The 24722-nt window shown below is 35.0% G+C and overlaps 6 protein-coding genes across 9 annotated transcripts; 3 read left to right on the forward strand and 3 right to left on the reverse strand.

The window, feature by feature from the left end:
• Positions 1-3627: 3627 nt before the first annotated feature.
• On the reverse strand, positions 3628-4909 carry LOC108917812 (probable peptidyl-tRNA hydrolase 2). Its single transcript, XM_018724571.2, has 4 exons — positions 4693-4909; positions 4343-4576; positions 4165-4247; positions 3628-4115 (listed from the first exon to the last, which is right to left on the reverse strand). The coding sequence occupies exons 1-4, from the start codon at positions 4771-4773 to the stop codon at positions 3914-3916; spliced, it is 600 nt and encodes a 199-aa protein (XP_018580087.1). The 5' UTR covers positions 4774-4909; the 3' UTR covers positions 3628-3913.
• Positions 4910-5180: 271 nt separating this feature from the next.
• Positions 5181-7028, forward strand: LOC108917792 (ADP-ribosylation factor-like protein 6-interacting protein 4). Its single transcript, XM_018724551.1, has 3 exons — positions 5181-5485; positions 6017-6690; positions 6841-7028. Exons 2-3 carry the CDS (start codon positions 6029-6031, stop codon positions 6971-6973), a joined length of 795 nt encoding a protein of 264 aa, XP_018580067.1. The 5' UTR covers positions 5181-5485; positions 6017-6028; the 3' UTR covers positions 6974-7028.
• Positions 7029-8870: 1842 nt separating this feature from the next.
• Positions 8871-12910, reverse strand: LOC108917787 (E3 ubiquitin-protein ligase RNFT1). The gene is made up of 3 exons (XM_018724542.1): positions 11904-12910; positions 10320-10535; positions 8871-9795 (listed from the first exon to the last, which is right to left on the reverse strand). The coding sequence occupies exons 1-3, from the start codon at positions 12795-12797 to the stop codon at positions 9562-9564; spliced, it is 1344 nt and encodes a 447-aa protein (XP_018580058.1). The 5' UTR covers positions 12798-12910; the 3' UTR covers positions 8871-9561.
• Positions 12911-13207: 297 nt separating this feature from the next.
• Positions 13208-17658, reverse strand: LOC108917791 (synaptonemal complex protein 1). Of its 4 annotated transcripts, none has more exons than XM_018724548.1 (9): positions 17576-17658; positions 16033-17221; positions 15743-15976; positions 15467-15688; positions 15211-15414; positions 14891-15117; positions 13832-14339; positions 13399-13497; positions 13208-13344 (listed from the first exon to the last, which is right to left on the reverse strand). In XM_018724548.1, the coding sequence occupies exons 2-9, from the start codon at positions 17158-17160 to the stop codon at positions 13267-13269; spliced, it is 2700 nt and encodes an 899-aa protein (XP_018580064.1). In that variant the 5' UTR covers positions 17161-17221; positions 17576-17658; the 3' UTR covers positions 13208-13266. The 4 variants fall into 4 exon arrangements, with proteins under 4 accessions (XP_018580064.1, XP_018580063.1, XP_018580065.1 ...); XM_018724547.1 differs by lacking the exon at positions 17576-17658 and adding an exon at positions 17294-17373; XM_018724549.1 differs by lacking the exon at positions 17576-17658 and adding an exon at positions 17294-17373 and having other exon boundaries at positions 13226-13344; positions 13395-13497.
• Positions 17659-17803: 145 nt separating this feature from the next.
• Positions 17804-19418, forward strand: LOC108917816 (apolipoprotein D). The gene is made up of 3 exons (XM_018724578.1): positions 17804-17988; positions 18160-18385; positions 18688-19418. Exons 1-3 carry the CDS (start codon positions 17854-17856, stop codon positions 18996-18998), a joined length of 672 nt encoding a protein of 223 aa, XP_018580094.1. The 5' UTR covers positions 17804-17853; the 3' UTR covers positions 18999-19418.
• A 1991-nt stretch (positions 19419-21409) lies between these two features.
• Positions 21410-24509, forward strand: LOC108917797 (beta-galactosidase-1-like protein 2). Its single transcript, XM_018724558.2, has 3 exons — positions 21410-21935; positions 22413-23051; positions 23135-24509. The coding sequence occupies exons 1-3, from the start codon at positions 21475-21477 to the stop codon at positions 23994-23996; spliced, it is 1962 nt and encodes a 653-aa protein (XP_018580074.1). The 5' UTR covers positions 21410-21474; the 3' UTR covers positions 23997-24509.
• Positions 24510-24722: the final 213 nt, after the last annotated feature.

A 24722-nucleotide genomic window follows, 5' to 3' on the forward strand; every position in this document is an offset into this window, starting at 1 on the left:
ATGATGGCCCCTCGAAGACGAAACGTCGGATTGCAAAAATGTTGACGCCATTGGATAGAGCGAAAACAGTGGCAATGTAAATATGCAATTTATTTAAAATTCGTTTTCAAATAAAGCCAGAAAAAAATAAAACGATTTTGCAAAATTTCGGGTTTTCGGATTTCGCGTCAACAGTAGACTTTGCAGAGTTAATACTTTGTATTGCTGAAATCTCAAATCGTCCAGAGATCTTTTTTAATTTAAACAAATTATCAACAATAAATGAAAAATTTATTGTTGCAAGTCATTTTTATTTTTTTTGCATTTTTGAGTATGCTTTTGAACTGTTACATATTACATATTTTTTTATTTCACCAAAGAGTAAATATTAAAACGAAAAAAATGATTACCGACAGAACTCTGTACGATGATTTTTTTAAGTAGAATTTTTCTTTGAAAAAAAAGTGTTTCAGACCCAAAAAAATGAATATCAGAAACTTCTTGATTTTTTTATCTAAAAAAATTTGAGGTTATCTAAGACAGAGAAAGGTATACTTTCACCATGTTTCATCAAAATTAAATTATTTTTGCGGAAATGAGAAATAAAAAAACGAAAAATCAGAAAAACACCTGTTTTTCGCATTTTTTTTCGGAAATTAGGTTATGCCAAAAAGTGATCTCTACAAAAGTTATAGATTTTTGCATGAGCTACAACTTTTGTATTGGATACTTTTTTGTTTGAGGTCAACTTTCGCCAGAAATCCCAATGATACAATTTTTCATAACTTTTCAACCCCCCAAATCAATCCTCCGCCGCCCCTACTCACGCATTTATTTTTTTTTAGGTTTATTATAAGCCCTTTTACCATTTCCACTTATAAAATTCTAGGTAACAATTTTTTTTTCTCCAAGAGTTGGACTAATAGGGCAGCTCCGTAGAAGCGATCGCGTTGTGGAATATACAGTGTGTCCCCGGAAGTGGTAACGCACTCTTGTAAACTTTTTTTAATGTTGATATTTCCAGAAAAAGTTATTCTTGATAAAAGGTTTTGCTTATCTTGGGAAGCCATGAGCAGTAATCAAATATGAAATAAAACATTCCAAATACCTAATTTAAAAACCTGAAATTTTCCCTTTCATTTTTGTTTTCGTTAAAAACTGTATTTAGCAAAGTTGTGAAGATGCGATTTTTAACTATCTTACTCAATGCAGACAGAAAATGTAAAAAATAAGTAAACTTTTATTTTAAATTTAATATACTATAAAAATAACTTGGTAGAACAATTTTCGGATTGGTTGCCACATCGTCGGTTTAGGTTTCTTGACGTTTCGAGTGACATATCGCTCTTTTCCTCAGAAGTAACTGAAAATTTTCGAGTTTTTGAAAAGAGCGATATGTCTTCTAGCACTTGTATTTTCGAGTTAAGAGAAGTAACGCATATTGTGATAAAAGTTCACTTCTTAAATTATGTTTCTTTACACTTAATATGTCTTTGATTCGCTGTATAAACCATATCCATTCTAGCACTTATACAACAATTATTATGTAAGTTTGAAATGCTGTTAGTTTTTAGGTGCAAATGCAAGAGCTAAGATTATTCGTCAACAGAATCACCAGACAGATCAGTTTCGAACTTATTAGTTCCCATGAGTAACAGTGACAATTAATTGTGAGAAAGAATTATTCTACTACAGAGTAGGACACTACAGAATTATATGAATATCTGTTTAATAAAAAGTCCTCATTTTATATCTTTCAGTAAAATAACACATAGTAATAAAAAACTGTCTTATGCTATTTATTAACTTTATAAATATTTCATATTTATATATCATTTAACTTTTACCACTCTTCTATTTCTATTTTTTCTCATTTCTATTTTATAGTCAAGCTTCGACTCAAGTAAACCAAAAATTAATTAAGAGAAATTACAATATTTTAGTCACGGTTATTGAAATGATTTGATACTTTTAGTCGATTAACAAATTATAACTTCTATTATGATATAAATAAAGTTTTTGAATAGAAAAGAATTTGGAAGGTCAGTAATTATAGTACAAGGTGAGGTAAATTTCAAATATATATTGATATACGTAGCTTATGTAAAAAAGATTTTAGTTCTTATAAATTATTTCAACTCAAAAAAATCTATTAACAAATACGGCCAAAAGAAATTGATTTAAAATATTTTCAAGTTTGTAACTTCACCGCTAGAGGGCGCAACTGCTGTAGTGTTACAGAAAATTGTAGTTTTTTCGAAATTTCGCTCATATAACCTAAGTTGAAAATACACTTATTAGATACACTGTTAAACCCTTCACAAGTTTTGTTTGAACTTTTTTTTGTTAATAACCATAGCAACGCCAGTATAAAGGACGCCATCTTGAAATTTTTAAATTGTCATAACTTCTAAATGCCGTAATCGATCTCAAGAAACGACGGCCCATTTTAAAGAACATCCCAAGAATGTAACATTTTTACTAATTAACCCAAGATAGAGTAGTAAAAACAATAGATTTAACGAATATTATGTCATAAATGTCACTATGATATCAATTTGGGTTGAACCGTAGGCCTATAATTATTTGTAATTACTGATGCTGAAAAATTCACCTCAGCAGCCGCTATTATTCATAGTTCGTAGTTATCGTGAAATATCGGACTGGCAAAAGGTCCATCCGTACTCTGTCTTATGACGTGTGTGGATAATAATTATATTATACGTGTATTTGTATAGCAATTAAATTGATTTTTATTTTGACTATATCTGTACCTGTCTGAATCTGAATTTTCTTTGAACAGGAAATACATAGATACAGGATGTATCCTGTATCTTTTTCCTAATTACTGATAAATATAGATGTAACACATTTTAAAACATTAAATAGAATTTTAATAAATAAAATGAGACTTACCTTACGATGATATGATGACTCTTACTGGAATTTCTTTGTTACAATTTCTACAAGCACTAAACTTGAAACACCATTCGGCATGCGAGAATCTAAGCACTCACTTCTTTACCGTTTGGACGATCTGTGGGCACAATAACACTTATTTAGGAATTAAAGCAATAAAATAATGTTTAAATGAAGATAATACAACAGCACAAACATCTACGCGTCTACATTTACAGCAAAGGGCTTAAGTTTTTTGTTTTTCGAAGCGTCATTTGATTCGTAGCCGGCTGGATATATAAGCGGCTGTGGAAATTGGACGGACGCAAGACGCAAGGGTGTTTTGATTGAACTGATCATATTTGAATCAAGGTTAATATTGAAGTGTATTATAAATCCCATTATTTTCTTTCTGAGTACGTGCTTCCAATATTTTTTTATCGAAAAAGATATATTATCTATGCAGTTCCCAACTAACTTTGTCAGGTAATTAAGACATTTTAGTGATAACTGATACCGCCAGGTTTTCAAAATCATTTTTACTTGATAACTGTTTAGATAACTTCAGTGGCGTACTCTTATGTCACAAACGGATTTAAAAAAATGTTCATTTTGTTATGAAGCAAAAAAACATTTTTTAAAACCTCTGTCAAAGTAGTGTCCAATTTAAAATAAATTGAAAGGAAAAAAAATTGCGAATTTTTTACTTAAATAAAGTAAAGTAAAAAAAGTAGTGAAGAATAACAAATATTTGAACTGTAAAATTTTTATATATTTCATAATATAAGTACATCATACACAGGGAACAAAATATATAACTTGTATTAATTTCGTATTGAAGCTTAATATCAACATTTACGCTATAATTTTCTGCTAATTCAAAATAAGCTCGTGAAAGTATACACAATTTTTGGATTATGGTTCTATACATCTGACCTCCGACATAATATAACTAGAGTTACGATGATACATGAATTAAAGAAAGGCAGAAATAAGGGTAAATTTAATGTTTATTAGGCAAGTCGAGGACTATAAATCACAGTAAGCTGAGTTTGCCCGTAATTTTATTCACGTCGTCTTCTAATCCGAAAAGGCTCAACACAGTCACCGAGTTGGGCGCTACTTGGGTGTGGCCAGCGTCTCTTACTAAATAACAGGGTATGCTGTTCGCTTTCGCCTTTTCATACAGCTCTTGCAGGTGCACCTCATTGTTCCCTTTTAAAACGATTTTCTTTTCCCTAAAAAGAAGCGACAGAAAAATATTTCACACCACCTTCTCGTTTTTACCCTATGTATTCCCAATTATTTAAATCGTCTTCTTTGTTCTGTTCTAACATTTCCCTATAAAGGCCTAAACAGGCGTGACCCACCTAAAAAAATATGTCTATACATTATCTGAAACATATAAATCAAAATATTGTATGTCATAAAATATATGTCAAGTAATTACAACAGTAAATGCTACCTGTGCAGCTATTTTCCCCACACCCATATTTAGAGAAGTATTTACAACAAAAGTCATTTTATAACATTTTATATCTTCTTCATCTGCACTTTCATCCCCCGAGTTATCCCTAGCCTCACCCCCACCGTCTGCTACACTCTTAAAAGTTTTTTCGGGGCTTGCCTGTTCATCCTGATAATTGAAAATATAATTTACAGCATCTTCAAGCGAGTTGTTCCCAGTACAAAAAAGTGCCTAAAAATTCCCAAAGTTTTAAACACACGTGCAACGTCTTAGAAAATCGCTAAATTATTGTCAGAAAATTTTATTTCAATGTATAATTTGGTACACCCTATATACGAAAAACTTACTTCAGTTGCAATGTTGTATGATATACCCATCGAAATTAATGTTTGTAGATATTCTTGATTAGGTTCCCATTTTTCTTCCATAATAATTACAAATTTGAGGATTGCGGAAAATAGTTCGAATTTTTTATAACTGTATTAAGAGTTCAACACGGAAGTATAAAATGTAACCTAAAAAACATGATCAATCAATCAGATGCCGGTGGAGGGGAAAGTCAATAAACAGTGCTACCAACATTGCCCCAATTTAGCGCATCGAATGTATTATTCGATAAGACGTTATTTTTTAAACTACGACTACCAATATTGATAAAAATTCCTTATCAAAATGAAAAATAGTAAAAATACCCATATTATAAAATATTAAAAAGATCCCTATTGCATAATACATACCATGGACAACAGAAGTACTAGCAAAAATTTGGAAAGTTCATTATCCATACCATTATGGAAACTGTTTATTAACCAGATCTCTTTAGAGCACAAAACATTTTAGAGTTTAGGTTAAATGACTAGAAAGCTGAATTTTATCTTGTAAAAAACATAAACTTTGGTGGTTGGTTAAAAAAAAGCTAAAAGTAAAAGCTTCGAACTTAGTAGTTTTTATCATTTGAAAGTATTTTTATTTCAAAATTTTAACTTTTTACATGTAAAGTACTCTGTTATGGAATGTGCTATGCGACGTTCATTGTAAATCATAAAATATATAATACTCCATAATAATCTACTTTATTACCATTCACAATTTTTTGTAGTGACGTTTGTTGATGTGGTTTTGGTGCGGCCAGTTGTTGAGGTTAGTTTTTTCCGGTGTTATTTCTTGGAGTTCTACAGTTGACATTTGCAAAAATGTATCATTTTGTCCATAAGATTTTGAAACAAATATATTTAATTTTTGTACGTCATCTCAGATTAGGCGATATATTATGTTGAAATGTTTGACTTCAATGTTCTGCGGTCAAGTACTAACGAAATTTAATAGGAAAGAGGTACAAAATGTGACTCTATTTCCTCAATTACTTTTGTCCCAGTTACATTGTGCCACTCATTAAATTCTAAACAACTTTACATGTAAATTGTGTAAGAAAATTGTGTCTGTAACCAAATTGGGAGATATCCTTTGAACAACAGCTTCCCAAATTGTTATATACTTTTATATATTTTTATTTAAATTTCTAAAATACTGTTTAAGGTTGGCCTACAAATTAATATTCTATAATCATATATAACTGTCCTGTTAATACAAACAAGGACTATTAATGCTAAAGCACAGTGATGTTACATTCAAATTGGGAAAGATACATTTTAAGTGATCTTTATGTTTCAGTGGGAAAACTAAATGGGAAAAATCAAGAACCATAAGAAGAAATGCAGTGATGATTCAGATCCAGCGAAACTGAAAAAACGTAAAGATAGTGATGTCGGTTCAGAGAATGAAAATGAAGCTCCGAAGAAGAAAAGGCGAATTTCGAAGAAGCGCAAACGGGATTCTTCTTCATCGAGCTTTACTTCGTCCTCATCATCAACCAGTAGCAGCAGTAGTGACTCGTCTTCGGAGAATGAAGAAAGAAACAAGAAGAAAAAGCTGAAGAAAAGGCGGAAACATGCCGAGTCATCTTCAAGCACGTCTTCGTCTAGCAGCGACTCATCTTCCGACGAAGAAGGAAAGAAGAAAAGAAAAATGGATAAGAATCGGAAGAAACTTAATAAAAAACAAAAAAAGCACAGATCGAAGAAGGAATCGTCTTCAAGTTCCTCATCGAGCAGCAGTTCCAGTAGCACCGACTCAAGCAATGACGAGAAAACCGTGAAAAAGAAGAAACCGAAGAAAGAAAAAGCAAACGAAAAATCGAAAAAGAAACCTGAAGAAGACGGTTCTGCAGACATTCCTTTGCACTTAATGGAAAAGAATAAAGCGATGGCGCCTATGACTAAGGAGGAGTGGGAAAAGAAGCAGTCTGTTGTCACCAGGGTGTACGATGAGTCTACTGGACGACACAGGTAAGAAACAAATGAAGAAAGGTCAAAGTATCGAAAAATATGTGTGACTGTGAATAAATGCTCCTTTGTTAAAATATTCTATAGCCATTTTTTTAAAACATTGTAAAATCTTCTCGAGGCACCGCATAAACAAAAGTGTCTCTTTTTTAGGCTGATTAAAGGTGACGGGGAAGTGTTGGAGGAAATCGTCAGCAAGGACCGGCACAAAGCAATCAATCAAAAAGCCACGGCAGGAGACGGGGACTATTTCCAGGCTAAGTTGTCGGAAAAGTTGAAAAAATAAATAATACGACTATAAAGTGTTAAATTCTATTTTTAATTTATAGATACATAACTTCTAATAAATTTTTACAATATATATATTTATCTTATTTAAAAAATAGTTTCATTGCGCGAATCGTCTAAGAATATGAGCAATATTTAACAAATATATACAGGGTGTCCAAAAATGAAATAGAATCTTTGTCTAAAGTGAAGAATATTTTCGTACGTGAACAGTGGCCCTCAGTATTCTTCATTTTTGGGATATTATACACAGTCCGGTTATTAAGAAGGCTCCATAGCAAATAGGCAACCAGCAATACATTTTTATAGATTTTATTACACAGCTTGTCTAAATATGAATTAATGCACAAATAACAGACTTTCCTCCATTCTAAAGCAGATTTTCTATGAAATGAACTTAGTTTGAAACTCAAATTACTCTTTGGTGTAAAGAAATTTGTAATTTACATGGCAAATTCCAAATTTCTTCACACCAGAGAGTAACTCGAGTTTCAAACTAACTCCATTTTATAGAAAATCTGCGTTAGAATGGAGGAAAGTCTGTTATTTGTACATTAATTCATATTTAGACAAACTGTGTAATAAAATCCATAAAAATGTATTACTGGTTGCCTATTTGCTATACAGCCCTTTTAAGTTTTAAAACGTGTTTTATTATGGCAGTATCTAGGTGCAGTTAATGAAACTATGTAGTGGTAAGCCTTTTGAAAAACCGAACAAAATTTCATCAGTATATGTGTATCTGCCACGAAGTTATAACGTTTTGCATAAAGCGAGTTTTCTTGAGAGCATACTGCAATCAAGTTCTTTAAAGTCGGCAAAATAATCACAGAAACATATCAACTGTTTTAAATGACATACAGTGAGGAATGTGTATGACGTTCGACTGTGTTCGTGTGGTCCGGAAGGTTTCGTGATAGACTCGGCAAAAGTCGAACGAAAGAAAACGTCAAAGCTGTGTGGTCTGCTGTGAAATTTGATTGTCGACCAATCGTACACGGTCTGCCAACACTTTAATGGTTGATCGACAATCAGACTGCAGCGCAGAGCGTACAGCTTCGACGTTTTCGTTCGTTCGGCTTGTGTGGAAACGCCCCGTGCTCTCATTATCGTACAAGCCGTCTCGATCATCCCGAACCACAGAAACACAGTCGAACGTGATACACACTCCTCACCATATATCGTTTGTAACAATTGATACGTTTCCGTGGCTGTTTTACTGGCTTTAAAACAGAACTTGATTGCTGTACGAGTGTACACTATTCAAAGTTTCCATAACAATTATCAAAAACTGGCTTCACGCAAAACGTTATAATAACTTCGTGGTAGATACACGTATGCCGACCAAAGAGTGACCGCAAAAACCTGTGATTTTCACCCGTTTTTTCACAATTCGCAGAGAATTTAAAAAAATACATCAAAATATGTTTTTGGTCGCAAATTACTTGTCGTAAAAAACTGAAATGAGCATAGCTTTTAGCATTTTGAAAATTTTAAAAATCACCCCTACTTAGGGGTTGAAAAAATGCCAAAAATGAAGAATTTGAATGGTACCAATTGATATTAGCATGTGAATTATCTGAATATATTTTTTTTTGGAATTTTTCAAATATTTCTGATATTCTCCATTTTTGGGGATGATTCCACCCCTTGAGCGCGCTTAAGGGTGGATTTTCTAATTCAACATGCTTATTTCAGTCATGAGAATAAATTTCTCTTTGTATCAAGAATCATTCGATAGAAAAATTAACATGCTAATAGTTTCTATATTTATTGGTAGGCAATATTCAATTCTTCATTTTGGGCGTCTTTTCAACCCCTAAATACGGGTGATTTCTGAAAATTTTCAAAAAACTAGCTAGCTATGCTCATCTTAATTTTTTACGACGAGTAATTTGAGACCAAAAACATATTTTTATCGATTTTCTTTAGTTCTCTGCGAATTGTGAAAAAACGGACGATCTTTGCGGACACTCTTTTGTTCGGTCGCTCGAAAGGCTTCGCACTACGTAGTTCCGTTCATAGATAGCGCCACAATAAAGTCAGTCTTAAAACTTAGTTACCGGACTGTGTACAATAAAGAGAAAGATAAGAAAAAATAATCTGTTTTACAAATGCATTTTCGTTCTTGACACTAACTGGAAGATAAGATTAAATAGCGACAATAATGAAAATGCAACAGAATTGAATTTAAATTTCGATTAGAAGTATCCTTATATTTTCAGACCAGACAATACATAAAAATATATGAGTACATTCTTGCGAGTATATAAACTTTTTCCTGAAAATCAGTCACACCTCCGAGTTTTGCAACATTTAGTCGGTCGATTCTTCCAAATCAAACTAAGAAAAACGCATTGTTTATAGACGTTTATTATTCTTAATACTAGACATATTAATAAGCTAGTCGGTTTCTTTCCTCCGATATATATTAATAACAAACAATACCCTCAGTCGCTTCTCCTAAACTATAAAGATAGAATATATATGAGATTAAATAAAAATAAGTTTTACAAAAATATATCATTCACAGAATTCCCCCACGCTTCTAAAAACAATCAACTCAGTATAAAAATATGTCCAAATCTAAAACAGCTGCATGAAATACGAAGTGGAACCGTCCCGCCAGGCGGGGTCGTCGACAATTTTAGCCCTGCACAGGGGACAAGTCTGTTCCCTGTCAAACCAGGTCGTGACGCAACTCTCGCAGAAAATGTGGCGGCATTGGAGCAAAACCGGAGAGTCGTATTCGTCGTGACAGATGGGGCAGTGGTCCCCCGCCGTCTGTATCTGGTCCTTGCTAGGGGAGGATCCGATACTCTAAAAAATGTTGAAACAATCACCCGACTTTTCGAAAATAACATAAATTTTATATTTTATGTATATTATACAGGACTGTGGAAGAAGTCGTAACCCGCAGCACATTTTTTTAATGTAATTTTGATCAAATACATCTTTTTATACAACTTTATTAATTTCAATACAAACAAAAATTTATATCTGCACAACTTTGGACTGTAAATATTTAACTGAAAAGACTGATAAATTAAAATAAAAGAAAGTAATTTAGATAACGTGTCGTATTAAAAGAAATGATAACTAATTCATGAGAATGTTGACACAATTATAGAAAAAATTTATTTAGATAACATTATTTACTCGAAAACATAATTTTTGCTTGTAATATGTACATTTATTTTTAATAAACTAAACATTTTAAAAAGTATTGTAAATTTGTGATATAAAAAAGACACACTAAATTCAATTACTATAAATATAAATTATAAAACTGTAATTATTATTTACAACTGACAATGACATACGAGTATGAGTATATTACTTACCACATTCTGTAAAACTTTGAAGAAAGCAGTCTTCAACAGTTTCATCCTCGACATTAAATCGGTGCCCTTCGAAATCATATAGAATGCTGACAAAAATACAGCAACAATTTTTTCCGGGCCTTGATATGATTCAAGGAGGTAGTACAGCCAGGGTTGAATCGCTGCGATGCTTCTATAAAGCTGCGATACTGCTTCGATGAATAAATAAACTTTTCCCTAAAATTTCGTGTCATTCTTAATTAAACAGAACAAAAATATATATCATTAAAGCTTTGAATTTATTAGTATTATTCAAATTTCATGTACGAAATAATAATAATATGTTTATTGCCCAACATAATGTTAAACAACATAAATCGTGACAGCATAAATTACTAAAAAATGAATTTGTTTACAACTGGTTATGTGTTATTTATAAATAACAATGAAAAAATTTATTGCAAAAAATTTCTAAGTAATATGCAAAGAAGACCCCACGCTTCATAGACATAGACATGGCATGCATAAATTATTTAATCTAGCACTTGGCATGCTTTTATCATGTGACAAGTATGAAAAATCCTGTTTTCTGTAATAGTCCGGTCAAATTAGACCAAAAAATAAGAGTGAAGGTACATAAATTTACAATAAGCTGAAAGTGAGTAAAATTGTTTAAAACATAATTAAAAATAACATATTAAAATTCCTCATCGTTACGGTACTCGGAAAAAAATTTACTCGAGGTCAAAGGTCAAAAAAATGGGTTTTTCGCGATTTTCAGCTAAACGCTAAGTTTTATCATAAAATTACCTCAAACAAAAATTGTAGATCATAAAATTATCTATAAAAAATGTATCAATACTTTTTTTCCTAAGAACCCGTTTCTGAGATATAACGATTCAAAAAGTTGTAAAAGTTGTTATCATGATAATATGCATAAGTACGTCACGTATATACATCTCTGAAGCTGTAATATAAATAAAAATATTTTTCCATCGGTGATTGTAACTTACACTTAAAATATAAAATATACATAAGTATAACTATGAGAATGTCGGGTAAAATGAAACCCAACCCCTTAAAAACTACCTGCTTAGATAAGTATCGATATGCATGTTTCGTTAAAAACACTCGAAATAAAAAACAAGTGCAATTAGCTTGTCTTCCTCCAACTTCAGTTGCTGCTCATCGACATCTTTTTCGGGTATATTACCAAGTTCAAGTGTGGCTTGATTATCAGCTAGACCCAAAAGACTGGGGTTGGAAGTTGGTCGACAATACATTAGAACCAATTCAGACTTTACTCATTTACTGAAAAACGCGAAAAACCCATTTTTTTGACCTTTGACCTCGAGTAAATTTTTTCCCGAGTATCGGAACGATGAGGAATTTTAATACGTTATTTTTAATTATGTTTTGAACAACTTTACTAACTTTCAGCTTGTTGTAAATTTATGTATCTTTGAATGTCTAGATTGACCGGACTATAATATCCTCAACAAATAAAAGGGGCACTTTTAATTTTAGGTATAAAATTTTAGAATGCGTAGAAAGTTGTACTGAAGTAACTTAAGCCTGAAATAAAAATTAAATACACCTACTTACCCTTTTCTTAAACTCTAAAACGGCCCCTGGTAGCATGGTGATAAGTATCTTGATACTAACGGTAAACAACTTTAATACGAAATCGGTTATGAGAACGATCCAAAGCAGATTCCACACAGAAAGTGGATGAGTAAAAGTCCTTATCAACACCAAATTGAGAACTATGTTAAAATTGTGCAGATCATCCTCAAACACGTAATGAATAAACACCAAACACACGAAGATGTACACTAACTCTAGAGAAAGAGTTGAAATACTTCTCCTTTGTCTCTTGATCGCTTCTTTTTTCACAGCGGAGTTTGAATGAGCAAACGTCACAAATAATATAATGAGTATGAAAATACCTTCGTGATAGTCGTATACAGCTTTTGCTAATAAAATTAGAATAAAGGGAACATATTTCAACAAAACTTTCAAACATTCTTGCGCCTCGATCACAGTTTGCATTCTTTCTTGGTCATCAGTATTGTTATTGTCTGTATTGTTAGTTGGATTATTCAAAAAGTTCCCTACGTCCTCTATATTAATCTCCTCTGTTGCTTCGGTTTCCCTGGGGGTCGGAGGTACATGTAAATTAATGACAAAACTGCCGTCGTCGTTACCAGGAGGCCTACTTAAGTTCGACTCCGACTGAGGCCTGTTCAAGAAACTCGAGACTTCAGCATTCACAGTTCGAGCTGTTTCAACTAGAGGCTCTATGCCTCGTATGACACTGGAAAAACTATCCCTCAAGTGTCTGGCACTTTCAACTGTTCTATGGAATGATCCTGACACTGACATCGACGGTAAAGTGTTGCTTGAATGAGCTGTAAGCAGGACCCTTGGTTGGGGTTGAGTCAGATCCGCGGATTGACTTCGATGGAATGAATGGCTGCTGTTTGGATTGTGGGTCATCTTGCACTTATGTTTAGGATTTAAGAGTGGTGAAGCACTTCACTTTTATTGTGTGCAACAATAAATGTTTATTTTATGACATTTTTCTAAGTTTATAGGTTAACGTTTAACTGACTCAGACCACTGAGTATTTCGATAATAGTCACCATAGACTTAAAGTAACAGAAGCACATAGTACCGCGTTCCCGTGTTAAGCAAAGTGGTTTAACACGTCAGCACCCATGACGATTATTGATTGGTTCAATAGAAAAATTACACCAATCAACGTAAAAGAAACGGTATTATTGGTCATGTGGCTTGTAATCATTTATGGTTATTTATATATTTTTTGAAGCAAAGGGAAAATGATTGTAGACTGTTTTTTGCAAAAATTTACTAGTTTAGAAAAAACGTATAAATCAAAGGTTCCATAAAAAAATAAATAAAATTTCTTCAATATACATAACTTGCATAAAATATAAACAAGGGTTTATTTCCATGGCGGTTTAGGAAACCTCCTCTCCTTCTGCGACCCCTTAGGAGCCCCTTTACTTGTGCTTTCTTGATCCTGAGAAAACGTTTATTATTCCCGAGTAAACGTTTGTTTGAAATACATACTTACGTGTTGCCAAGTAGCTCGGTCCGTCACGTTTTCAGGCGTCCCGTCGATTTCTTTTTGCTGCGATTCCTGAGTTGGATTTCCGGGTGGCCTATTTAACAACTACACAAAAACAGAAAATAAACAGAAAATTTACTTCGAAACGTTCTCACAGGCACCAAATTAGACGGAGCGATACGAAACTAATTTGCAATGAAAAATAAAAACAAATTACAATTTTGAAAGGTTTATTTCACTTTAAATTAACATACAGTTACTGTTCAAGTACATAAACAGCTTCATCAGGAATGCCGGAGCGTTACGTAAAATCAAGTAAGCCAATTTGATGCCCTGTGTAAAAAAAATTGTAAATTTATAAAAAAAACGAGAATGGCGTTGCAGTAACAAAAATTTCTGTGTGAATTCAGCGTGATATTAACAAAAATCAACGTCTTACCAAATTGATGTACTGCTGAATTTCGTTTTCGTTGTACGGTTTACTCCCCTGAGTTCTACTGGACACGGGCGTCTCCACCGGACCGTCGAAACCCTCCCGCGGGTTCTTCTCGAAATTATTACCAATGGAAGACAAGGCGTCTTCGTTCTGGAAGGAAGGAAACTGCGGCTGCGCCTTTCTCGCCACGTTAAAGTGTTCCTCGTGTTGCTGAGCCAGCACCTCCTCGACGTTATTGTACGATTTCGTCTTCAGCGAGTTCAACTGGTCGATCGTGCTGAAAGTCTCCTCGTTGGAAACGGGACTCCTGGTTATTATCCTCATCGCCTCGGCCCACTGAGATTCCATGATCCTCTGCAGCTGCTTCGCGATCACCACCCGCTTGTCGTGGAGCTGGTCCATCTTCGACTGCATGCCGTCCACTTGCTGTTTGTGCTGCATTATCTGGATTTCGTACAGCTTTATCTCTTCCTGGTGCTTCTTCTCCAGCAGTTTTATTTCCAGGGTGTATCTAGGAGAAAAAGTTGTACGGGTTAACGGGACCCCGAAATTCTGGACGTTTTGTGGGATTTCAATGCCCGGATCAGTCCCAGAAATGCCAAAATCAAATTCAAAGCCGCAATTATATTTTATATTATATTATATTTTAAATTATATTTTCAAAGATTAAATTAAGATTAATTAATTAATGGAAAATATACTTTAATTAGTGAATTAATTAAGTAAGATTAATTAATTAAGTAATTAATGTTAATTAATTAATTAATGGAAAATATAATTTAATTAGTGAATTAATTAATATTAATTAATTAATTAATTAATTAATTAATTAATTAATTATATTATATTTTCGTAGATTAAATTAAGATTAATTAATTACTTAATTAATCTTAATTAATTATTCGAAAATATAATTTGATTAATTAAGATTAATTAATTATTTAATTAATTAAGTAATTAATCTAAAATAATTAATTAATTAAGACTAAGATTAATTAATTAATTAAATTATATTTTCGAAGAATTATATTTTCGAAGACCCCTGTGCAAGTGTTTACTTACTTCTCCGATACTTGCTGTATGTGCGTGGCGGCAGTTTTGGCGATGGACATCTCCCGTTTCTTCACTTCTTCCTTAAAAGTCCTCTCGGCCTGGTCCAACTGCGTCTGGAACTCTTTTAGTTTGTTCTGCACCAAAATCTCGACCTGGCCCTGGTAGAAGTTCCTCATCTCCAATTTGCTGTTGTCGAGTTGCTTCCTCACTTTGTTCAGCTCTTCCTTGAGCTCTCCCTGAAAGTCATACACAGGAAAACGCAAATAAAAGTTAGACAATTTATTTCCGCTCGAGTACATATTATTTAAGTCTAAAAATTATGTGTTTACTTCACGCTTTTTGTGTTCGTCGACTTCGCCCAGCAAGAAATGCTTCTCCTCTTTCAACTTGATTATCTGCTCCTTTTCTTCTTTAAGTTCTTCTTTTAGTTTGTTGCATTCCGTTTTTATCGAAGTGAATTCCGCCTGGCACACCTCCACGGCCCTTTTGCTTTCGGCGACTTCCATTCGTGCTTGATTCAAAATGGTTTTATTCTAAAACAGTTCGATTATAGTTTTTATTCTTAAATTACCGTCGTGGATATACCTCGCTCAGTTCTAGCTCCTTCTGGCTCAAAATATCGGACATTTGCTTGTTCCGCTCTAGTTCTTTGCCGTAATCGTCTTCGATTTCTCTACACTTGCGTTCTATATTCTGCAATTCACTCTGCAACTCGGCGCAACGTTTCTCCAAGGAAGACAACTTTTCCTGGTTCCCGTGAGCCAGATTAAGTGCCTTCGAAGCTTCTTTTTCGTAGTAAGCCACTTTCTGGAAATGACACTTTTTATACGTGTTACACTAAGCGCTAATAAAAATCCGTACCTGGGAATACTCCTCCATCTCACTGCTGTGACTGCTTTTCAAGGTCGCCACCTCTTGCTCCCAATCCTGCTTCTCTTTGTTAACCTTCTCCAGACGACTGATGAGTTTTTGTAACGCTTCTTGGAACTGCTGTATAGTTTTATTCTTCGACTCGTCCACTTTAACGGCGACCGATAATTTTTGTTGCAGTTCTAAATTCCTATTCTGAAGGTCCTGGATCAACCCTTCGCAATGCTAAAATACCGACAACATTTTAGTTTATAAAACGCCTATTAATTATTTATCCGTACCTGTCGCCTCAACTTTTCCTCCTGTAGTTTCTGCAGGAGCTGAGTAGGATTGGAATGCGCTAGATGAGAATTTGTACTCCATATATCGGCTAAACTTAACAATCCCAAATTATCGCTAAGAGTATTGGCACTTCTAGGTTTCGGTTCTTTTGCCTTTGCCTTCATCTTCAGCTTTTGAGATTCCGTTTCTAACAACTGTTTGTGCATGTTTAATACATTTAGAGCGTTACTATGCAAGTCAGGACTAAACAAATTACTTCTCTCTTTCATATAAGCCGTTATTTGTGTCGAATCTGAACTGCTGTCAGACGAAGGATATTTGTCCATACTCGTCCAAGAATCGTTAATTGTAGGTGGTTTTTTAAAATTAGCCTTAGGTTTACTTTGTCTGGAATGTTCTTTATACAAATTTTCCCTCATGCCCATTCCGTAATCAGGTACACTTTCTTTATTATCACCTTGTCGCCAAGTTTTTTCTTTAGTAATCACTGGTTCTGGCTCAGTTCGTTGTTTGTCTTTATAGTGCTGATCAAAATCTCCTCGAAACCTGTCCATATCTTCATTTTTATCAGTCCTTGGAATCCCTACGTCACCAAATTCCCTGTCTAGATTTCTCGATGCGTTTATCCGTTGAATGGTCTTAACTTTTGACAGAAATGTATCGATTTCACTCGACGTTTGACTATCCCTCACAGGAGTAACATCCGGTGATGTCCGCCTTGCGCTTCTTGGAGAACTTGATTTGAAATCCCTGGTTGCTCTTATACTTTTTGAAGAACTAAATTTCTCAATATTAGGGCTAGCCGGCAATGAATTCAACCTAAATTTTGTGTGTGCTTTCTGAGGTGTACTCTGTGCACTTTCAGACACATACAAGTCATCGATACTGTTATATTTACGAAACCCCGAAGACTTCTGCATATTCTGAGTTATATCAAAATCCAATGAAGTATTTAAAGAACTAGTTTCTATATTATGAATTCGTTCTTGCAAATTACTGACCTTCTGAATAAGATTATCGACGATGTTATAGTATGGTTCGACACCTGAGTGGCCTGAATCTGAATCTATTACGAAAAAATCTGGAGGGATAAGTAACAAGTCGTCTGTATCATCTGTGTCACTCATAACTTAAACAATCTTCTACGTTATTGTAATTTCCGTAAAAAATGCGTGTAAACTTCATAACCTATAAAAATTTCGTTTTAGTTCGTCCACAAACATGAACACTAACTAGACTAATTAAAAACTAAAAACTCACTTAACTAATGGTCTCAGGCAAATAAATATTCAATTTTGTCAACAAACTTGTTTACATACAATTGACGTTTGACAGTAAATTCGCAAATGTGACTAACGCTTAGATTTTACCAACGAACAGAATTGCCATCAAACGGAATGTTCAGTTCCTCGAATGGCCACAATTATAATTAATTTGCATGGTTTTCTAGAAGATGGGACTAATAATTTATTTTATAAAGATAAAATTTACACAGAAATACTTTTAGCTACAATTTTAATTACGTTATTATTACCTACTTACCTGTTAATTGCTCCTCAAGTAAAAATATCATGATTTTAAGCTTAATGAATATTTCAACACAGTTTTTTCCAATATACATAAGTACTTTTAATTTTGTTTACAAATTGGAGCATTAAGAAATATGGTAATTTGCCACAAGTGAAATGAAATGAAATAATTGTTTATACTAAGTGGTGTTTATTAAACACATGATAAAATCGCCCACATCATTGTGATAACTAATTGTTTTCAGGAAATGATCTGTGGTATCATTTAGAGCTTTAGTAAACAGCGTTAAAATGGAAAAGAGTGGTGTATTTAAAATTGTCTTAATTTTTGCCGTTTTGCATCCGGCTTTAGCGAGCTTTAAAAGGCTTGAGGATAAAACCAAATGCCCGGTTGTGAAGCCCATTCGAAATTTCGATTTACAACAGGTAAGACAGACGTATGCATATTCAGTTTGTTATAGAAGTCAGCACTATTGAGTGCAGAACAAAAAACGGGTAAGTTATGCGGAAAGCTAGGCGCCCTTTTATTTTTTTTGTTGGGATATATAAAAGGTAGATTTTATTAGCACCGTTTGAAATTTGTGTGCGTTTTTATAGATGTTAGGAGAGTGGTACGTCATCGAATACTATGCGAGTTCTGAAGAAGCTATCTCGTACAAATGCATGCGTGCCGACTTCACGATGTCGGCTTTAGAGAGCGTCAACATGAACTTCACATACAGTTTCACGGATGACCCCATCAACGAACAACTTATCGGAAACATCACTTGGACCATACCAAACCCAGTCGAACCCGCACATTGGACTCACTCGGAGGACACCTGTAAGTTTGGATGAATACTTTGTGAATACACAACAAGTAGGTCTTTTATCTTAAAATATATAGGGTGTCCCAAAATTTATGTCCACTATTCTATGATTAAAAACAAGAGAAAAAGTACTTAGACCAAAACCGCCATTTCATTTTTTGTTTATTAGATTTGCAAGATAGCAGTTAGACCTAGATCCAAATTGGTTTTATCGGGAATTGTTTTGGAGATAACTGGAAAGAAATTACTTTACTTTTTACTTTTAAAACAGGTATTTCTTCATATAAACTTTCCCTCATATTTTTTTTCTCTTCAGACGAGGGCGTGTACAACACCTACATCCTAGACTCCGACTACCTATCCTGGGCGCTCTTGCTGCACTGTGCCGAAAAATCCAAAGTGCCCAGGTACCTGTCCAGCTTCATAATGAGTAGGGAGCCAGTCCTGGGTGTCAACGTGATATCTTACCTAAGAGATAAACTGCCGAGGTACGACATCGACCTCACGTACATGTTCGACATGTCTCAGGACGACTGCAACTCCACGATCTCTGATCTGCCCCCAGGGGTCTTGCTAAATAGGCCCCTGGTGGGAAGCAGGAGGCACCCTATGAAGCACCGTCATTAACAAGTCGTTCTAATACCGTTATCGGCGATAGAAAATATAAAATATTTAAAGCGTATCGTAAAATATTATAAGTACTTATGAATAGGGCGGCCTATTGTCAGTATCACCCCCTAGCTTCTCTGCACCAAAAAATATTTCGTAAAACCTTGTTTTAATAGTTCACCCTGTATATTTTGATACATTTGGACAGAACTTGGGGGTGTCTCTAATAAAGTGACATACGCCAAAACATTGTGTCAATTTTTTGGCTAATAGGTACTGTCAAAAGGCCATTTTTATTTCGAAATGTCAATAGGTGACACTTATGGCAGATCAGCCAGTACAAATATTAATCTAATGTAAAAATATTTGTTAGTCCTATCTCTAATGATTGAAATATTATCATGTATGTTGTAATAATAAATTAACGCACATTATTTTCAAGTACTTACTGTGTTTTTCTTCAAAATTTAACAAAATGTGTACCAAATGTCATGAAATGTCACATTATTTCTTGCAACTTATTTCGCTGATTTTCGCTACGAAGGAAAAATGAACTAGTACTTCTAGGTCGAGAAATAAAAAAGTTACGGGCTGTTCGCCACTTTAATGTCACGTGACTTAAAACGTGATCTAACAAACCCTCCACCTCATATCTTTTTAACCGCGCCATTATTCCATGGTTAGAAATTGGCCTCAATGATTTGGGATCGAGGGGGATTATCCCTCTTTATCCTGCCTCATGTCGTGTAGGCCTGGACAGCCTTCGTAGGTGGGCCCCATCCGACGTAAATGCGGCCGGTGTAGGCGCTTTGTGGGACCTCCTTTTGTCCTGGCTGGGCCCCGCCGGCTAGGGCCCTTTCTTCTGGCGCTCTTCTTGCTGCTCTGCTCTGTGTAAACCCCGGGGGTGGTGTCATGTTTAACTTTTTAATCGTAGAAAACATCAAAAAACTAGCCCTGGCGTCCCTCTAGAATTTCGTCCGATGATTCCAGCAAACCAGTGCCTGTTTCTTGCTATGCAATTTCCAAAATAGTCATATTTGTAACTCGCACAAATTAAACTTTGAGTTTGCGTTTTCAATATTGCAAATTGTTGCAATATAGACGAATCGAAATAATTCATTTAGAGGGCACAACAAAGAAAATTGTTACCTGGACTTTTATAAGTGGAAAAGGTTGGGGGGTTGAAAAGTTATGAAAAATTGTATCAATGGGATTTCTGACGAAAGTTGACGCCAAACAAAAAAGTATCCAATATAGAAATTGTAGATCACGCAAAAGTCTACAACTTTTGTAGAGGTCACTTTTTAAGATAACCTCAAGATTTCCGAGAAAAATGCGAAAACAGTTTTTTTATTTTTCGTTTTTTATTTTTCATTTCCACAAAAATAATTAAATTTTGACTAACCTCGGTGAAAGTGTACCTTTCTGTGTCTTAAATAACCACAAATTTTTTTAGATAAAAAATCGAAAAGTTTCCGAGATTGTTGCGTCATTTTTTAATTTTTGCATTTTTGATCACGTTTTTACTGTGATTACAGATTTTTTTATTTCACCAAAAAGTATATGTCAAAATAAAAAAAATTATCACTGTCGGAACTCTGTACGATGATCTTTCTAAGTAGAACTTTTCTGTGTTTCAGACCGGAAAAAATGAATATCTCGGAAACTTCTTAATTTTTTTAATATAAAAAAATTTACGGTTATTTAAGACACAGAACGGTTTAGTTTCACCAAGTTTCTCCTAAATTAAATTATTTTTGCGAAAATGAGAAATCAAAAACGAAAAAAACCTATTTTTCGCATTTTTCTCGGAAATTTTGAGGTTATCTTAAAAAGTGACCTCTACAAAAGTTGTAGATTTTTGGATGATCTATAACTTTTCTATTGGATACATTTTTGTTTGACCTCAACTTTCGCCAGAAATCCCAATGATACAATTTTTCATAACTTTACAACCCCCCCAAATTAACCCTCCGCCACCCCTGCCCACGCATTTATTTTTGTAGGTTTATTATAAGCCCTTTTACCATTTCGACTTATAAAAGTCCAGATAACAATTTTTTTTTCCAAATGTAATTTGGTTGGGCTAATATCATACATTTCCCTAGCCTTGTTGCTTTTAAGCCTCTATTATCAGTTAAAACTTTAAAAAAGTTAATTGAAATACGATTTCCCATATTTTGGGCCTTTTTATTTAAAAGCAAATCAGTTTTCACACTTTGAAATAACTAACTTTCCTTTGACTTGAATAACAAAATCGTCGTAGATGATCCTTCCTCTTTTCCTATTTCTATGGTCGTAAACAACTCAGACTTATTTGTATACTGTTCTAACATTGACCCAATGCCACCAAATTAAATGGCCCGTAATAAGCGACTGTTATCATCCCATACATATCAACTCCGCTACAACGCTAGTCTGGGTAAAGTTGCCCGATGAGACTGACCTTAGCAACACAGCGATAACTTCAATTTCGTATCAGTGATCGCGGAAAATGTCTCTGGCTTTGCCAAGTTTGTACGAATATTACACCAGCGGAGGTATACACGCTGGCCTGAACGCCGACAAGCCTTATTTCACCCTCAACGACAGAAACATCACCATATACAGTGGCGCCCTTCATTATTTCCGAGTGCCAAAGCCTTACTGGAGAGACAGGCTTCGAAAACTACGAGCCGCTGGACTGAACGCGGTCGAGACGTACGTGCCATGGAACTTACACGAGCCGCAATCGGGCCGGTTCGATTTCGGTCAAGGCGGTTCGGATATGGAGGACTTTCTGGACGTGGCGGAGTTCCTAAAGACTGCCAAGGAGGAGGACCTGTTGGCCATCGTTAGGCCGGGACCGTTCATTTGTTCCGAGTGGGAATTTGGGGGGTTCCCCAGTTGGTTGCTGAGGGAAAGGGATATTAAAGTTAGGACCTCGGATGGTACTTACATGAAATATGTTACAAGGTAAGGGTGAGTTCGTTTATTTTACTTTTACATTGGAATTTTCTAAAGCATCTTGATGGAATCTAAATATGCCCCAACAAAATTTTCTTACGGTTTTATCTTAGATCTAACATGACTAAGAGCAAAAGCTGATTGCAAAGTCATTTATGAATATAGGAAACAGAAGAGGGCCTAAATTTAATCCTTAGGATACTCCAGAATGGTCGGACAATAAAAATAATCTCAAAAAGCTTTTAGCAGTTTTAGGAAACTGTTGCCTTTCTCGCCTTGCAAATAGATGACTTAGATCTGCTCAAATGTTATAGTGCAATGATTTGAAGATGTCAGGAATAGATTTCTTTTAACTTGACATCCTACAGATTAAAACTGAGATCAATAAGGACATGTGTACACGTTTTTAATGAAACGCCCTTTATTAAAATAATAACACTGGCAATTATATTATTCCCAAAATCAAATAAATTTTTTTAATTATAGGTACTTCAACATGCTTCTACCGATCCTAGCAATGCTCCAGTTCACGAAGGGAGGTCCCATAATAGCCTTCCAAGTAGAAAACGAATACGGTAGCACCGAAAAACCGGGAAAATTCGCACCGGACAAAGTGTACCTCCAAGAGCTCCGCGAATTGATGTTAAACAACGGCATAGTGGAGCTTCTAGTGACATCGGACAGCCCTTCGATGCACAAAACTGCCGGAACGCTTCCAGGGGTTTTTCTGCAAACTGCGAACTTCGGCAGCAACCCAGAAGTGGACTTCCTAATGCTCAAACTCCTCCAACCAGGTAGGCCTATCATGGCAATGGAGTTTTGGACCGGTTGGTTCGACCACTGGTCGGAAAAACACCACACAAGAAGCGATGAGGACTTTTACAATGTATACGAGAGGATTCTGAAGTATCCGGCGTCTGTCAATATGTATATGTTCCACGGAGGCACCAGTTTTGGCTTCATGAACGGTGCCAATTTAGGGAACACCGCTACGGATAACTCGGGGTATCAGCCCGACACCACGAGTTACGACTACGACGCGCCTTTGAGCGAAAGTGGCGACTACACCATGAAGTATGTGATCGTCAAGGAGTTACTTAAGAAGTACAACCCTATACAGACCAGGTTAGTATTTGTGGATTTTTTTGATAAGTAAAAATGCACTTTGAAGCGCCACATTGTTTAAAATACATACAACTTTCTTCTAGATTACCCCAAACCCCCCACATAGCTGCCAAGGGAACATACAAGCCCCAAAAAATCGCAAGCCAGCTAACTCTGGACGAGATACTATCCAAAACTCCTCTGAAGTTCTCAAGTCCCGTGGTGGTGCCAATGGAGTTGCTCTCAGTGAACAATATGTCCGGGCAGAGCTACGGCTACGTAGTTTACAGAAAGAGAAACTTGGACATCGCAGCAAACGCGGTATTGACAATCGGGGGTAGGGTATGCGATAGCGTCGTGGTGTTAGTCAACGGGGTGCTAATGTCCAAGCCTTTGAACACTGCCAGCGACTTGAACAGTTTTGGATTCTGGAGGTTAAACAACTCTAACCTAACTTTGGGACCGACGAATCTGACAGGAGCAACTTTGGATTTGGTGGTTGAGAACTGGGGAAGGAACAACTTCGGTTACTTAGAACAATTCAACCAGTTCAAGGGCCTTTGGCAGGGTTCAGTTTACTTGAACAACAGAGAAATAACTAACTGGGAGATAGTTCCTTTAGAGTTCAAGAAGTCTTGGACCAAGAACCTTACGGGCTGGCACAGTCCTTTCCCTCAACAGTCCGTTGGTCCGTCGTTATACAAAGCCACTTTTTATGTGGACGTGCTCGAGGATACCTACATAGACATGCAGAATTGGTGCAAGGGAATCGTGATAGTGAACGATTTCGTTCTTGGGAGGTATTCCAAGATCGGGCCCCAGCAAAGCTTATACCTGCCAGCCCCTTTCTTGAGGAAGGGGTGGAATGTCGTTGTAGTTTTCGAACATTACGTAGCCGCGAGTAAAATTAGATTTTCGAGCAATATGATCTACAAGACCCTTACAGGAAAGAAGCGAAGACAGTGAAGGCGTGAACATTTTGTAATACATTGTAATTGTGTCAACAATGAAGGTGCTCAATTAAAAAATATTTTCTTGTATAAATATTTACCTAGAAGGGTTAAAATTAATTTTTTTATGGATACATGATTAAAATAGGTTCAACATGTCAATATGTAATGATAAATGTGTAAAATTACATGAACCGAATCATATTTGAAATATTCGCTATAACTTTCTAAGTAACATATTTGCTTTTATATTCAACAAAACATATATCCCTAAAGTCACAAATTAAAAATGTTATCAACTGCTAGCAGATAAAGTTTAGGAAATAGTGTTTAGAACTAAAAAAAAGTATTTTTCAAGTAAAACAATGCAGTTCAGTTAGAATAGTTAATAAGGTGTACTTTATTTAATTTTATTTTATCGACAAAGTTAATCAGAAACATTTCCGTTGGGTCGATAATGAAACTATTATTATATTGAGTGAGTTTATAGACCAGGGTCGATAATTTTTGAAACCAAAAAAAATTATAGTAGGATGAAACCCATTGGAAAAGAAAGACAATATAACAGAAATGAAAGGAAAAATAATTTACGGGCGATCTGAGGTCGGGAAGGGGTAGGGGGTGAGTTTTTAAGGGTAAAAAACGGTTTCCCTTGATTTCCAGAAAAACTACAAGTCTTATGGAAAAAAGTTAAATGGCAATGTTGTAGGTAATAAAAAGATCTACAACTTTTGTATTTACA

The sequence above is a fragment of the Anoplophora glabripennis genome, unplaced genomic scaffold (assembly GCF_000390285.2).
Source record: "Anoplophora glabripennis isolate ALB-LARVAE unplaced genomic scaffold, Agla_2.0 scaffold17, whole genome shotgun sequence".
NCBI lineage: Eukaryota > Metazoa > Arthropoda > Insecta > Coleoptera > Cerambycidae > Anoplophora > Anoplophora glabripennis.